This window comes from Lagenorhynchus albirostris, chromosome 14 (assembly GCF_949774975.1).
Source record: "Lagenorhynchus albirostris chromosome 14, mLagAlb1.1, whole genome shotgun sequence".
Lineage (NCBI taxonomy): Eukaryota > Metazoa > Chordata > Mammalia > Artiodactyla > Delphinidae > Lagenorhynchus > Lagenorhynchus albirostris.
This window is the reverse complement of record NC_083108.1, coordinates 1,074,055-1,091,495: the sequence shown is the minus strand read 5'-3', so window position 1 is coordinate 1,091,495 and position 17,441 is coordinate 1,074,055. Positions and strand designations below refer to the sequence as shown.

Genomic DNA, 17,441 nt, shown 5'->3' with positions numbered 1-17,441 from the left:
GAGGTCTCTCTTTAATCATAGGGAACTTGACTTGAAGAATATTCTTGTATTGTGTGTCAGAAAATACATATGTAGCCTTTAAAAAAGATGGACGTTAGCCATGTGTTAGTAACAGATTTCACAATAGATTACAAGTATACAGAAGTTTTATTTTGATAGCATCAAACTCATCTATTCAGGTTTTTGCTTAACAAAATGAGAGAAAAAGAGCACTATGGCCATACCTGTGCTCTCAAATGCATTTGCATGGTAATGCATGATGTAAGGAAGTTGATGTGTAAGTGTCATATATGGGAGTTGTTTTGTGTTCCTAAATGCTTTTATTCTATCAGAAAGATTTAAGTGCACGTATTGTAAGATTTTTATGTCAGTCTTTGTTAATGTGATATTTGAATGCCTGAGTGTTCTAAATATAATTCATGGGTTTATTGAAGATTAATTTCTTTTTCTTTGGGTTATTAAATATTTTCTGATGTTTAGCTTGAAGTATATATTAAGGTGTGAATTTTTTAAGTTTTCTGGGGTATAGTAAGAATTGTAAATCTTTCACTATGCATTACTATGTTCCTTTTGTAGTGTTTGTTACTTTTTGTCTTTTTTTTTCATTTATTGTATATTTTACAACTAATATAAATTGAACGAAAAAAAGTAAAGCTAAACAGTAAAAGAATTTTCCCTTTTTGTTGAAGTCCAGTTTTCTCAAATACTTTATTTTGTTTAAAGGGGTTTGTCTTGGCTGTTACTATCATGAGGGAAGCAATTGATGAATTTCGGCGTTTTCAGCGAGACAAGGAAGTGAATTCACAACTATACAGCAAGCTTACAGTAAGAGGTGAGCAAGATACTTTTAATTCAGTTTATCATTGTTTAATATAATCATCATTTTAGAATTAACATAAATGTAAGAAAACGTCTTAATTTAGTTACTGAAAATAGTATTATGCGATTGTGTGTTGTCTAATTTTCTTATAATACTATAATGCATATAATTTCAGGGTAGCTTTTTATTCATTCTCTAGATGCTTGGATGTATGTGTTTATGAATATTAATATATACACAAACCCTTAAATACATGCATGCACACATACATATACATAAATATTAATAGTTTTAGAGTGCGCTGTTACAGTTTGTATATAATGCACGTGTCCTAGAGACACGTGAAGCTCAACTGGTGTGTACGCATTGTCTGTGAAGGGTAGTTATCACTTCCTCTAAGGTCTCTCTTTGCTTTATATTTTAAACACAGTCATTAAGGTCAGACATCTGGTATCTTGGCCTTGAACTATACTTAAGGAAGAGGGCTTTGAGCAGCTGAAACAAATGTCATGGTCCAAAGTGGTAACTGATGTGCGCCGATCCCCCTGCAACGTTCATTTAAGGCTTTAACCCTCGCCCAGTTTATGTTCTTGAGAGTTGTTTATTTGGTTTTTCAGTCCATTGTAGAAAAGAAGCAATGTATTAGGGAGAGAGTGGGTGAAGGTATTACAGGTAAGCGTGATGACAGTAGAAAGTGACAGTGAAAAACTAAATGGATATTCATAATGACTCAGAGCCTGTTTAAAAATGGAGAAGTTTAGAGTGGAGTTTATGTCTTCTGTTTATACGTGGACATTTGTACAATGAATTATTATTATTTTTTAATTGTCCAAAAAGTGTTTTTATGCTTTATTGGAGTATTTTTCACATAACATAAAATTTATCCATTTAAAATATACAGTTCAATAGTTTTGGGTATAGTCACAGAGTTATGAAACCGTCACCACCATCTAATTTCAGAACGTTTTTAACATTCTAGAAAGAAGCTCTGAATATCTATTAGCAGGCATTTCCCATTCTTGCCGCTTCCCTATCCCACTCCAGCCCCAGGCAACTACTTTCTATCTACTTTCTATCTCTATGGATTTGCCTGTTCTAAACATTTCATATAAATGGAGTCAGGGAGTGTGTGGCCTGTTGTCACTGTTTCCTGACACTTGGCATCATGTTTTAAAGGTGCATTCATGTTGCAGCACATACCAGTACTTAGCGTCTTGTTGCCAGGTGATATTCTACTGTATGATATATCATATGGATGGACATTTGGGTTGTTTCCACTTTTAGGCCATTATAAATAATGCTGCTGTGAACATTTGTGTACAAGTTTTGTGTGAACATTGTTTTTATTTCTTTTGTATATATACCTAGGCATGAAATTACTGGACTGCACGGTAATTCCATGTTTTTGAGGAATTGCCAAACTATTTTCGTAATTGGCTGCACCGTTTTACGTTTCCACCAGCAATGTGAGAGGGTTCCAGTTTCTCCACATCTTCAACAACACTTGTAGCCATCCTAGTGGGTGTGAAGTGGTATCTCACTGTGGCTTTGGTTTGCATTTCCCTAATGACTAGTGATGTTAAATGTCTTTTCATGTGCTTTCTGGCCATTAGTATATCTTCTCTGGAGAAATGTTTATTCACATTCTTTGCCTGCTTTTAAACTGAGTTATCTGTTTTAATTGTTGAGCTGTAGGAGTTCTTTCTATATTCTGGATTTAAGTCCCATGTTAGATATATGTGATTTGGAACTGTATTGTCTCATTCTGTGGGTTGTATTTTTTCTTTCTTGATGGTGTCCCCTGATACACAAAAGTTTTTAATTTTCATGAGTCCGAGTTCATCTGTTTTTTTCTTTTTGTCGCTTATGTTTTGGGGTTGTATCTAAGGAACAGTTTGCCAACCCAAAGTTACAACGATTTACTTCTGTATTTTCTTCTAGGGGTTTTATAGTTTTAGCTCTTACATTCAGGTCTGTGACCCATTTTCATTTTGTATTTTGTATGTGATGGGGCTTCTCATCCTTTTGCTTGTGAACACCAAGTTGCCCCAGTATCATTTGTTGAAAAGACTGTTCTTTCTCAACTGAATTGAAAAATTAATTATTAAAAAGCTTTAATGCATAAAGTATTGGCATGGTAGAGGAAAGGTGTGTTGTAGAAAATAAGGTAAGCTTTAGCTTTGGGGAAAAGAGTCTTCAGAATGGCCAGGTAAATTAGGTGTAACTTTGGTTTGTCTATTTTGGAATACAGTATAGGTCCTGGCTTATGTTTTAAATTGTTTTGTATTGTGGAATTTGGGCTGAGCAGAGATTTGTTTCTGGGCACTAATTGTATCATTCACAAATAAATGGTGTGGTGATGTCAGCAAAAATGACAGAGTACGCAGCTCCACAAATCAAGCAGAATGTGGCAGAGCTAACTTCGTCAAAACTCTGGAAACAGTCAAACTTTACAGCATCCAGGTGATTGTTGCATCCAGGAAAAGGCCTCCTAAAAATCGTAGGAAAGCCTTTTAATATTTTCACCTGCCTTTGCTCCACCCACTCCGTGTCATGGCAGCCGCCGGGAAGACAAGCAGCAGCCATGTTCCCAGTCTGGGCTCTGGACCCGGCCCTGGAGGGCACAGAGCAGGACGAGCTTGCAAAGCTTTGTGTCTGTCTGTCTAACCTGTCTGGGGGCTACTTGAAGGACTGACCCAGTTCACTCGCCTGTCTTTCACCTAACTTGGAGTTCAGGGCAGGAAGGCTGAAAAGCTGCAGGCGTTTCTCCTTGTGTCAGACTCGGGTACAGCCGGAGTCGCCGGGCAAAGATTAGTTGGGGTTCACACACGAGAGTGTCACTTCCAGGCAGGAAAAGATGCGAGAGAATCCAAAGTGCCCCTGTTTGCTCGGGGAATTTTGAAAGCTACATTCAAGGCCAGAGCTGGATGCAAGCTCAGAAAAGGCCTGAGAAGGTCTTTTGCTTCTGACCAGTTTCTAGGCTCAGGACAGGCGGAAGTGAAGGCTGAGGCAGAGCTGTAAACAGCCGGACTAAGCGACAGGGTGCCCAGCACAGAGCCACAGTCTGCAAAGGCGGAAGAGGCTGTTCTTCCTTTCTGTCGTCTTCCCTCCCTCCTTCCCTCCCCCCTCTTTGTCACCTTATGTGACAAAGAATACATGCTTCACAAAAATAGTTTAGAAAAGTCACTAAATATACATGGCTATGGCATATACCAAGCAGCAAAACAAATCCAGAAGAGGGGGGGATAGCTCATTTCCTGGGTTACCAGATTATAATACTCAAAATGTCTAGTTTCCCACAAAAAATTACAAAGCATGCAAAGAAAGTGTAGCCCATTCACAGAAGAAATTAACAAAAACTTTCTCTGAGGAAGCCCAGACATTGAACTTACTAGACAAACACGACGTCATCCGCCTCAGATATGCTCAGGAAACTAAGGCAAACAATGGACAAATTGCTAAAAGATACCAGAATGAGATGTTAACAAATGGAGAATATCAGTAAAGGTATGTAAGTTTTAAAAAAAGAAGCAAGAAATTCTGGTGCTGAAAAGTACAATAGATGAAGAGAGAAACTCACTAGAGAGTTTCAGTAGCAGATTTGAGCTGGCAGAAGAAAGAATCAGTGAACTTGAACCTAGATCACTTGAAATTATCCAGTCTGAGGAGCAAGAAGTAGAATGAAGAAAAATAAACAGATCCTAAGAGACTTGTGGGGTAGCATCAGGTGTACTAAGGTACACGTGATGGGCATCTCAGAAGGAGAGGAGAGAGAGAACACAGAGAGAATACTTGAAAGGATAATGGCCATTAACTCCCCGAATTTGAGAAAAGACGCAAATCTGCACATTCAGGAAGTGCACTGAACCCCAGAAGGATAAATGCAGAGATCCACACTAAGACACATTACCATCAGACAGTTGAAACCCCAGGACCAAGAGCACACCCTGCAAACGGCAAGAGAGGCGGCTTAGCACATGCAGGGGGTCCTCAGTGAGGTGAGGGGCCATCTGCAGACTTCTCATCAGAAACCTTAGAGGCCAGGGGGAAGTGGGGTGATGTTTTTAAAATTGGGAAAGGAGAAACCGTCAACAGAAAATTCTATGCTAGTAAAACTGTCACTCAAAAATGAAGGCGAAATTAAGATATTCCCAGATAAATTTAGAATTAAAAATAGGGACTCAAACACAAATACACATATACCCATGTTATCACTGCACTGTATACAATTGCCAAAAGGTGGTGATGACGGTCCAGATGTCCATCAGTGGGTGGATGGATAAACAAATTATGGTCTCTTCATACATTGGGATATTGGGATATTATTTAGCTGTAACAATTACTGAAATGCTGATACATGATAGAATGTGAATGAACCCTGAAAATACTATGCTTTGTAAGAGAAGCCAGACACTAAAGGTCATATATTGTATGATGTCATTCTTTTGAAATATGCAGAAGAGGTAAGTTAATAGATGAAGAACGCAGATTGTGGTTGCCGTGGCCTGGGGGAGTAGGGAACTGGCAGCTGCTTAATGGGTATGAGGTTCTTTTGTGGTGATGAACGCGTTTTGGAACTTGATAGAGTTGGTTGCACAATACTGTGAATGTACTAAGTGCCGCGAATCATTTACCTTAAAGTGGCTGACTTTATGTCATTTTCACCTAAAATAGTATAAAATGATGAGGAAGACAGACTGGTGTATGTCTTTTACAATTCTGTAATATTTGAATTCAAAATACTCTAAAAACAATTTCAGTGGTTTCATTTCAAATGCAAGTGAAAATTCACGTTTTTTAAAAAAATCGGTCCTCATTGCCTGTGATCTGAGAAATGGACATTTCCCATGTAGATAGATGTCGGTAGCGACAGCTGCTCTTTTGGACTTCCGTGTGTGTCAGAGCACTTTCCCTGTGCTCATTCACATAACCACCGCCCAGGGGTGGCTGGTGTGGTCTCCAGTGACAATGAGAAGCCTGAAACTCATGCTGAATAATTTGCCCAAAGTTGCCATCCTTCTTGGCAGAGTTCGTATTTGAACCTGGACCCTCTGACCTCAAATTCAGTGTTCTTTCGGCTGTGGCACATTGCTTTGTGGCTGGTTATTCTGATGTAAATGACTGATAAGTAAAACTTAGTATATAGAAAGTGCATGTGTATGCTTATTATTGAGTATAGTTTAAAATTTATTTTTGGAATGGCATTGATTTCTTTCTGTGATTTATTGTAGTTTGTTGTATCATTTTACAGCATGTGAACTTTTTATATTTAGAGTTCTGAAGCACATTCTTGTAGAAATACATTGAGAAAATGTTCTGTGTTGTTATTTTTTTCTTTTGAAAAGGAAAGCTACTTCCACTGTTAAATATGCTAACGACTTGAAGGTGCTGTGTTTGGAAGCAGAGAATATTTTAACTCTGGCATATGACCTTAGTGAGCACCGAATGATTTTTAGTTTGCCCTTTATTTCATTGCCTGATAAGCTGCTTTTCTTGCATGGGAATTTTCCATACCTGTTGCTGCTAGCTTCCTTCCTTTCTCTTTATGACTACTTCTATTCATTGTCTCCTAGTGAACAGCACCAGAGGCAGAGGCAAGGAAGAGAAAATAACGTAGATTTTCCTACTTCCTGGCAGCTTTTGCGAAGAGTTGGAATTGTGTGGCCATTCTACTTTTGGCTTCTTGGAGACAATGCTGTTTTTTTCCCTTGTTGCTAGGGAGTCATGTATAGATTGTGTACCTTGTTTGTAATCATCCAGATGGCTAGTTCACAATTCATTTCCACAGATATTTACTAAGTACCCACTGTGTGTTGGGTACCGTGATAACTTGATGAGATTCAAATATGGATAAGTCCTGAACTAAGCTTTTTAAAGAGCTCATGCAGTCAGTATTCTAGCAGATAGGATCAATTCAGAAGTCTTCTTTTATTTGTGTTTTCATCAGCTGCCAGATCTCAGCAGGGCTAAGTTATGTCAACCACTATTAGTGTATTTCCCAAATTTAAACCTAAAGCTAACATGGAACTTGATATTTAGAAATGAAACTTGAATTAATTTTGTGCTGTTGGGTCCTTCATACAGCTCGTGATGATTGTTTTCCAGTATATCTTAGTTATTTCTTTTTTATTTTTTAATAAATTTATTTATTTTTATTTATTTATTTTTGGCTGCATTGGGTCTTCGTTGCTGCACGCGGGCTTTCTCTAGTTGCGGTGGGCGAGCGGGGGCTTCTCATTGTGGTGGCTTCTCTTGTTGTGGAGCACAGGCTCTAGGCTCGCAGGCTTCAGTAGTGGCTCGTGGGCTCTAGAGCGCAGGCTCAGTAGTTGTGGTGCACGGGCTTATTTGCTCCGCGGCATGTGGGATCTTCCTGGACCAGGGATCGAACCTGTGTCCCCTGCATTGGCAGGCGGATTCTTAACCAGTGCACCACCAGGGAAGTCCCTTAGTTATTTCTTTTACTAGTTCTGGCGTTTTGTCGTTTAACATGTTTTCAAGTATTCAGACATAGGAGAGAGAGAAAAATGTCTGTGACTTGAGCCTTATGTAAAGTACTTGTGTTTGCGTATTCGTGTGTGTGTGTGTGTGTGTGTGTGTTTGAGAGAATGTGAGAGAGAACATTTGCATATTTACATGTCTCTTGTGGTCCAGTTTCCTTGCCAAAAAGGAAGCTTATCTGTGTGGAGTATAGAAATTCTTTATTCCTGTGTATTTTAGCATCTTTGATTCATATTATCAACACTGTGTTGTCCCACACTTGTTAACATTCTTACTCTGTTTTTTTTACGTTAAAAAGATTTTTATGGAATGTCGAATGAAATTTTGCCATCTTTTAGTGAAATTGACTCCATTTGTCAGTAATAATCATTCCTTGAAAATCAAGAGATTTTAAAATCCCTCGTTAGTGCCTTTTACATATTGTCTATGCAATATGTCGCTTTCACTAAGTCATCTTTCTTGTCTGTGATCTGAGCAGCATTTTAAAATACCCTCTTCCAATGCTCATTCCAGAATATTCAGCATACACTATTGCATTTTTACTCTAAGTAACATTTATCAATCCATTACTATATGTCAGGCACAAACACTTTACATACGCTCCCTCATTTGTTTGGTTCTCTGTGGCTGTATCATGGTGGACACGTATCCTCAGGACTGGATAGATAGGCAAGAGTGGATGTACATACTCATTATCTGCATAACTGGTATCTTTTCTTAGGTCACCCTAAGAGGACCTGTATGAATTCATTTCTTCATGATATTAAGTGTTTAACATTTTTTATTGCATTGTTTGGAGATTAGGGCCTGGAACCCATGAAACATAACTTTAAAAAATACTTGCTTACACAGGGTACCTTCTCACACAGACGGGCGTTTCGTGTATGTCTGGATGCTGGTAGCATCCTCTGCTTCCCTCTAGTGACTGGCATCAGTAGTTACCTTTAATGACTGCTGATTACCTTTAATGACTGAACTCCCAGCCACACGTTTTTTTAAATTTCCAGTTTGGTGAAAAATGCTCTCATTGTGTTTTCTTGTTATTTATCTTTTAGCACTTCACTGTTTGTTTCTTATCCTTTATGGAAGTTTATTCCGCCGTTGTTCCTATGTTCATCTTTATCTCATAATTTCTCTACTAAGATAAATTTATCACATGTGGGAAATACTTTTATCTTGCTTGATTAATTTTTTCATTTTTTTTAAGATGTAGATAAATTTATATTTTTCATGTAGGCATATCTTCTGATCCTTTTCCTTTGTGGTTTTTACCTCCATCATAGGAAGTCCATTCAATACCAATATATTATAAGTGACTATTTTATTTCTTTTAATTAAAAAAATATTTATTTTATTTATTTAGTTATGGCTGTGTTGGGTCTTCGTTGCTGTGCACAGGCTTTCTCTAGTTGTGGCGAGCGGGTCTACTCTTTGTTGCAGTGCGTGGGCTTCTCATTGCGGTGGCTTCTCTCATTGTGGAGCACGGGTTCTAGGTGCGCGGGCTTCAGTAGTTGCGGCACGTGGGCTCAGTAGTTGTGGCTCGCGGGCTCTGGAGCACAGGGTCACTAGTTGTGGCGCATGGGCTTAGTTGCTCTGTGGCATGTGGGATCTTCCCCGACCAGGGATTGAACCTGTGTCTCCTGCATTGGCAGGCGGATTCTCAACCACTGCACCACCAGGGAAGCCCCTAAGTGACTATTTTAATTTCCTTACAGTATTTCTGTGTTTTCATTTTTTGTACTTGAATTTATTTATTTATTTATTATTATTATTATTTTTTGCGGTATATGGGCCTCTCACTGTTGCGGCCTCTCCCGTTGTGGAGCACAGGCTCCGGACACGCAGGCTCAGTGGCCATGGCTCACGGGCCCAGCCACTCCGCGGCATGTGGGATCTTCCCGGACCGGGGCATGAACCCGTGTCCCCTTCATCGGCAGGTGGACTCTCAACCACTGCGCCACCAGGGAAGCCCTGTACTTGAATTTTTACCCCATTTGCAGTTTTACGTGTAAAAGTATGTATTGTATGGAGAAGGGATCTGACTTTTTTTTTCTCAAATGGTCAGTTAGTTACTTTAAAACCAGTTATTCAAGTTACTAACTTCTCTCAGATCTTTGAGAAATATGTTAGATTTGTTTTGGTCCTTTCCTCTAGTTTCTGTGCTCTTCCACTGATTCATCCAAATTTCCATGCCAGTCTCATACCAGTTTTAAATGTTCCTTTACAGTACATTCTGGTATCTTGGGAAACCTCTCCGTTCCTCCCTCCTCCTCTCCCTCCACCAGTTATTTTCATTTTTTTCTTGTGTTCTCTGAGAAGCATGAAACTCTCTAAATATAAGAGTCCTGGGGAACTTTCTGTCTGCTCGTGACTTAGGCCAGTGGCCCCTGGCCCTCCAGCATCCTCACAGCTGTCTTGCCACCTCCATCTGTGGATTTCTTCACTGTCTCCAAGTCTCCACACTTAGGTGGATTGAGAAGTAAACCACTGTCATGTGGGTTATGTAAACGTTAGAGGAAAAGAGAGACCAGGGACTGTCTTGACCTGGGTTTGCTCACATCTCTCTCCATAGTAACATGACCGTACACACTCAGGTAGGACACTTGGGGTTTGTCCATGGGGTGAGTCCATGGTAGAGGGAGACTGCTTTTTTTGTACTGTTTCTGATTTTAGTGATTGAGAGTCTTAGAACTTGTTAATTACGAACCATTCATATTAACAATATTTTGTATCTTCACCTTTGATAGATATTTAAGAAGCCTATGTAACTATAGGAAACAAAGGTTAGAAATTTCTTTTATGCAAACAGCAAAGGGCTTAATGAACACTTTGGAGTGTGTCCTCTCTTTATTGATACCATATAATTTCTATTTGTATCTGTTAGTTGGTAAAATATCTAACGTTTGAGATACTTATTAAAATTTTCAAACTGTTGTGATTTTCTGCAAAATCTTTTATCTGGTGAATGCAGTGAATTACTGTTGATACTTATTTCAGTGTTAGGTTCTGCATATAGCTTTAGGCAAAAGCACGTGCACTGGCTGGCTGTAAAGCCTGCCTGATAGCCTCCTCTGACAGCCCCTGGAGTCTCCCTTGGCAACTTGCATAGATAGCTTGGACTCCCTTAGCCAGTGAGAGGCTAATATAGTTTATCCGGTGAATAACATTCAGTGTTTTATCTTTAAATATTTCTTATGGTAATGTAGTATTTCATTATTCCAGTATTCCTCCCAAAGCTATTCCAGCTCTTTTTTTACTGATAGTAGAGGAAAAAGAATTGATTGTGTTTAATTTGAGCATCTTAATTTTTTTGTTGTTGCTTAGGAATGTTATTAAATAATACCTTGGTTATTGCTAGTAAATGTTTAAGAGTAAAAATTGGTTACTTTTGGCAAGATGCTTTATAATTCTTACCCCCAGGCTGTAGTATTTCTTTTTTTTTTTTCTTATTTCCTAGGCTGTAATTATACAGTCCATTTGTTGTTATATTTTATTTCACTCTGCCTTACTTAATATTGCTAGAATATAAGCTACCCATTTTGTTCCCACTTATGTCCCTGGCCTGTACCGGGGGAAGGGTGTCCACGTGCCCTTGAGTTAATCCTGACTTCCTCTGGCACCCTCAACTTCGTCAGCCGAGGTCAAGGGGAAGCCTGTGCCCTGCCCAGCTTCAGCCGGGGTCAAGATGGGGTCCTGGGCTCCCCGGGCCTCTCAGCCTGAGCGCAGTCTTGGCCTGTGTACCGCAGGACTAGCCTCACGGGACCTTCATCTTGGTTCGTGTCTCAGACTTTAAAATCACTCATCATCTTCTGCGTTTTAATCACCACAAGATTCTGTACATCTTCATTCTTAGCATTGCCCTTTTTTCACTGTGGCTTTGGAATTCTGGTTTCTTCATCACCTGAACCTTTCCATCATCAGGCTCCTCTGAATGTGCCTTCTTGCTTTCATTAAAATGTGGCTCTTCTGTGAGGGTCCTGCTTCCCCTGCAACTCTCCTAAATGTTTGCTATTTTTCTCCCGTAATCTTGGGGCCACTTGACCTGGAATTAGAGTCCTTCCTATCTTTGTAGCTTATTCCCTCTTGCACCTTCTTCCGGCTATTTTTCAACCGCCAGTTCATTGATCTTACACCTTTGTGCTGTTCCTTGCCCCTTTGATATTCTAGTTGATGAAGTCCAGTGTATCAGTTTTTTCTTTTATGATTGTGCTTTTGGTGTCCTATCTGAGAACTCTTTGCCTAAACTCAAGTTCACAAAGATTTTCTGTTACATTTATTTCTCTGATGTTTCTTCTTCTAGAGGTTTTTTAGTTTTAGGATTTGCATTATATGACAGGTCTTTTGAGTAAAGTTTTGTATTGGTACAAGGTGTGCGTGTTGTTGTTTCTAGCACCAGTTTTTGAAAAAGTGATCCCTTTACCACCACATTGGCTTACACTTCTGTCAACAATTAGTTGTCTTTCATGTGTGGGTTTATTTCTAGACTCTCTCTTCACTCTGTTGATCTATTTGTCTCTTTTATGCTAAAACAGTGGTCTTTTGATTACTGTTGTTTCATAATAATTCTTGAAAGCAGTAGCGTTTGCCCTCCAAGTTTGTTTTTCCTTTTTAGAGTTGTTTTGGCTAGACTAGATCCTTTGTATTTCCATGTGACTTTTATAAATTTATTTATTTATTTATTTATTATTTTTGGCTACGTTGGGTCTTTGTTGCCACATGTGGGCTTTCTCTAGTTGCGGTGAGCGGCGGCTACTCCTTACTGTGGTGCGCAGGCTTTCCATTGCGGTGGCCTCTCCTGTTGTGGAGCATGGGCTCTAGGCGTGCGGGCTTCAGTAGTTGTGGCATATGGGCTCAGTAGCTGTGGCTCGCGGGCCCCAGAGCGCAGGCTCAGTAGTCGTGGCGCACGGGCTTAGTTGCTCCGCAGCATGCAGGGTCTTCCGGGACCAGGGCTCGAACCTGTGTCCCCTGCACCGGCAGGGCAGGCAGACTCTTAGCCACTGTGCCACGAGGGAAGTCCCTCCATGTGACTTTTAGAATCAGTTTGTTAATTTTTATTAAAAAAAAAGCCTGCTGAGGGCTTCCCTGGTGGCGCAGTGGTTGAGAGTCCGCCTGCCAACGCAGGGGACACGGGTTCGTGCCCCGGTCCGGGAAGATCCCACATGCCGCGGAGCGGCTGGGCCCGTGAGCCATGGCCACTGAGCTTGCGCGTCCAGAGCCTGTGCTCCGCAATGGGAGAGGCCACAACAGTGAGAGGCCCGCGTACCACAAAAAAAGAAAATAAAAAGCCTGCTGGGATTTTGATTGGGATTGCATTGAATCTATAGATAAATTTGGGGGAGAATTGACTTTTTAATAGTATTAAGTCTTCTGATCCATGAATGAGGTATATCTCTTCCTTTATTTAGGTGTTTTAAAATTTCTCTCAGCAATATTTTGGGTTTTTTTCAGAGTATAGGTCTCTCTCTTAATATAATATGATGTGATATAATATAGTATAGTATAAAACTTATTTCCCAACTACCCACTTTGCTTCATAATCTGGAGTTAGGCTCCTACCTCCACACCCACTTCAAATGGTGAGAGAGTTGGGGGAGAATGCCATTCCCACCCAAATAATGAAGACAAGCCCAATAACTTGCCAATTTCACGGGTGGTGGTCTGCCCAGGAAGCAATATGTGTTAATCCGAAGTGACCTTCTAGAGGGCTCCTTATATGCGATCAAGTGCTTTTTAAAAAAGTTGCTTAATTATTTGTCACCCTTATCTCCTTGTGTGTGTTTTGTTGGGAAATAAGTAATTAATACCTTTTCATCCTTATTTGGTAATGTCTGTGTCTAGTTAGATGTGGTGTTTATGGTTATGCTCTCTTTAATCCATTCCGGCATTTGACCCATTTTAACTGATTAGGGGTAGAATGGTTATCAACTCCTGTTCTTTTAAAATGGGTTAAGTTTGGATATGCATTTGCGAAGAACAAACTAAATGTCCTAAAAGTGCACAGGATCTGAAATTTGGTAGACACTCAGGTGTTTGAATATTTATAGCATTATAGCATTTTAAGCACATTGTGTAGCAGTGTGTATAAAATCCTGCTGATGCTTATACAGGTTACAGAAGGCTTCATGGGGTTATATTTGCTGTGCAATTAAGGAGGTCTGGGGAGGGAGGGATTTCAGTCAAAAGGAGCAGCAAGTGCAGAGAACCTGTAAGAATAAGCAAGGGCCTTACACGGTTGTCGGATAAGGTGCCAGACTAACATAGAGCAGGAGCAAAGGGAAATAGTAGGTAAAGCCGGAAAGTCAATTTGAGATCAGCTGTGAAGAATGTGTATACATGCTGCAAATTTGATTATCTTCTAAGTAATTGTCCAGTAATGGAGGGTTTGGGGTGAGGATGAACATAATCCTTAATTTTTCAACTAGTTCGTTTGGAATTATGCTGAATTCAGAAAATAATAACAGTGGCGACCATTTAGTTGTGTCTTGTTTCTACAGGTGATGCTGATGAGTGGCAATGAGAGTGGTAGACAGGGCACGTGGTTAGACACTCTGCAGGAAGAAGAGTGGCTCTTGGAGTGATTTTTGATCTCTCTTCGGAGGAGCCAATAAAACTTGGTTCATGGGGCAAGTGAGCTAAATGCTTGCCTCCCGTGATAAGGCACACATAAGCCATCATACTGTTGAGGCATAGTGGCAGGGAACGTTTATTGCTAGAAGAAGGATTTAATGGAAGGATTTACCTGCAGTAGTTTAGAGAGAGGAAAGGACTGCTGTTACCTTACTTGGTAATAGTCACTATTCACTGTTTCATCAAAAGAAAAAGGCTGGTAAGGTACGACTTCCTGAGTATGTACTTGACAGTAAATGGAGTAGGATATTTTTAAGGAAAACTGTCATTAGGTTTAAATACTGCTGTACACATTGAAGTATCTTTGTTACTCTATTTAGAACTTGCTTCTATCAAATGGAGCTCTGAAGTTACTAAGTTTTAAATGCTCATTCAATAAACACTTTGTGTTGTTGATGGTTCCATTGGTTTGTGAGAGCAGGTGGCCGTTGTGTGTCTTCTATGTGCTGTGACCTGTAAAACTTAAGGAATATCTCTTGTTACCAGTCTCTTCCAACTCTGATATTAGTATGTTGCTAGCTAAGATCAGCTATCCGTTCAGCTCACAAAGGGTGGCCAGAAATCAAACCGTTAGTGGAGGCGTGGACTCTGCAGATTAGGCTGCGGAAGGTCATGATGCTGGGCTGTCAGTGCTGGACAGGTGCATGGGGAGTGGGTGGCTTTCCTCCATCTTTTCTGTCCGATGCCTTCGCTGTTCTTTGGGAAAGAGAACAGAGAAGAAGTCCGTGAGTTCATGTGACAAAGGCTGTAAAGGAAGTGCAGGCAGTCCCTTGAACACAAGATCAGAATTATTAGAGAATTCAGAACTGTTGAACAATTTGACCAATTCTTCAAAATTTAGACATGTATACTTTGAACAGATAAGTGAGGCAGATTATCATACTGATTTGACACTGTGCTGTGTTTAGCCTTCTCGTATTTTGTTCGTGTTGTAATATTGTGTAAGAGTTGAGAACTTTCAACAGTGCGTTTTACCATAAACTGTTTTACTTAAACATGTAATTGCTAGTAAGTTCCATAGAAATGAATAGTGATCACAATTAATGCCTTAAAAATTAAAGGCTATTAAATATAAATTGTGTCTATTACCATGTGAGAGAATAATAAATCTCTCAGAAATGTAAGGTCTTGATTAAGGAGTCAAAAAAGGATGCGTTTTCTTTGTTTCAAAATAGTTTAAAATTATTTACTACATCTTATGACTGCAACCATTTCTTTTTCTCTCTTTTTTAAATGTGTCTATTAAAATGTAAAAAAGCAGAAGGAAGGAAAAGTGGATTGGAGAGTAGGAGAGAAAATAAAATTAAATGATAAGACAGGAATTCTGCTGAGTTAATACTCAGGGAGTATGAGATAAGTAATATGTCTTTACTGCCTGATGCTTAGCTATAAAAAACATAATAGTGGGAGTACAGACCTGAAGCTTGAAGTGACCAACTGAAAAAAAAGATTTAAAGTAGACATTCTTTTGCAAGTATGTTTTTTGGCTACTAATTGATGTATACTTATCACTTATGAAAATATCGTAAGATTTGCTTCACATGCAATTCTAAAGAACTTTGCTATTTTATAATATGAATAAAAAGTAGCTTCATCTCCCCCCTGAAAAGTTACTCCAGCCCTTATGTATTTATTGTATAATTGAGGAAAATGGAAAAATATAACAGCAAAAATATAATATTTACAAAACGTTTTGATATCCTCAAAACAAATTGTTAGGAACTGGTATGGTTCTATTGAAACTCAGCTGCTTTAAGAGGTATTTAGGAAATAAGGCTTTATAATAAGTTGAATTGGTCTAAAAGTCAGTGTAATGACTGGTAATGTTAGTATTTGATAATGTAATATGAACTTAGCTCTTGTTCTGTGAGCTTTCAGAATAAACTGAATGTAAAAGAAGTGGACCTTTTCCCATGTCAAAACAGTAGTTACAAAAATGTAAAGGCAGATCCATAAGGCTGTTGCTGGTTTCAAAAGGGAGATGGACGGAGGGAGGGAGACCAAGATAGGGAGGTGGGGAGAGAGGGAAGGAGGGAGAGAAACAGAGGGGCGAAGGGAGGCAGGGAGGGAGGAGACACAGGGAGCGAGAACTGACCCAAGTCTTGTTGCTGCTTCAGGACGGTGTCTCCCATTGTCCACGCCAGCTTCTCACCTCCTCTCTGTGGCACTAACATGATGTAGATGTTGTGTGTTAGATTTTGTAAATGATTACAGTGCACTAGATACTAGAGAGACAGTTTAAGAATTTTAAGTTTAAGTTTAAGACAGTTTAAGTTTAAGTTTAAGTTTAAGACAGTTTAAGAACACAGTATACCATGTGGAAGCATCACATTTTGTGTAAATCTCTAGACCTTAGTTTTCAGTCCTGACCAGTGTCTGTAAAGCTACTAGTGGAGGGTGGTTTTACATGTAATTTTCTTCGTTTCTTTTTTCTGTCAGTTATGTGCCAATCAGTGCCTCCAAACATTAATGTAAGGAATTTACATCTACATGTTACTCAGCTTCAGTCATCAAATTATTTTATTTAGTGATATTTTTGATCATCCGTAACTTGACTCAGACCTGAAATAATGGCAGATGTGGGAAGAACTTTCCAGATGGAATCCTCTTCCCCACTCTCGCACGTCTTTTATTGGGGGATAGTTAATTGTATTTGGGAGTTCACTAGGAGAAGTAAATTTTCAGCGACTGTGTCTATCTGAAATAAATTTATTTTGAAAGTATAAGTATAGATAAATTTCTAAAGTGTTATTTTTTTCTCCCAAAGTTATTTCTAAAGTATTATTTATCAACTGAAAGTTTAACTCTGATGTGCTATTATTTCCTTGAGTTGATTATACTTCTTCTTTCTTTTAAGGTAAAGTGCAAGTTAAGAGTTCAGACATACAAGTTGGAGACCTCATCATAGTGGAAAAGGTTGATGCATTTTTAATATCTTTTAGACATGTATATGCCAGTTATGAACATTTAGCCTGATTGCAAGTAACTTTTGAATCTGAAGGAAATTGTTTGAGACATGTATTTTAAATCTTAACATCTTTGTGTAAGGTTTGATATATGTGAAGAAAAAAATACAGGTTTCTGTGTAGTCTGTTTTGCTAAAGTACGTTTCAGTGTGTGTAGGTAGTCATATTTTGTCTAAAATAAGACATGTTAACTGTTTATTGTTGCATTATCAGAATTATATCTTTTGACCAAAGAATTATATTAGTTAGAACCTATTTATAATGTTTCAGTTTCTAGAGCTTCTTTTTATAGACAGATATATATGTAATTATTGGATATTAATTCTTATGGCTTAAAAACTTAACGAGGGGGCTTCGCTGGTGGCGCAGTGGTTGAGAGTCCGCCTGCCGATGCAGGGGACACGGGTTCGTGCCCCAGTCCGGGAAGATCCCACATGCCGCGGAGCGGCTGGGCCAGTGAGCCGTGGCCGCTGAGCCTGCGCGTCCGGAGCCTGTGCTCCGTAACGGGAGAGGCCACAACAGTGAGAGGC

The 17,441-nt window shown here is 39.3% G+C and overlaps 1 protein-coding gene across 7 annotated transcripts in view; it reads left to right on the top strand.

Moving 5' to 3' along the window:
• ATP9B (ATPase phospholipid transporting 9B (putative)) overlaps positions 1-17,441 on the top strand; it is a 224,170-nt gene that overhangs the window by 35,785 nt on the left and 170,944 nt on the right. For 5 of the 7 annotated variants that reach the window (XM_060121781.1, XM_060121783.1, XM_060121786.1 and 2 more), the window contains 2 exons: positions 724-832; positions 16,803-16,861. In XM_060121781.1, coding sequence (XP_059977764.1) covers positions 724-832; positions 16,803-16,861 — 168 coding nt within the window. Of the gene's footprint in view, positions 1-723; positions 833-16,802; positions 16,862-17,441 lie in introns of those variants that run through there. The other 2 variants (XM_060121782.1, XM_060121787.1) reach the window with 2 other exon arrangements.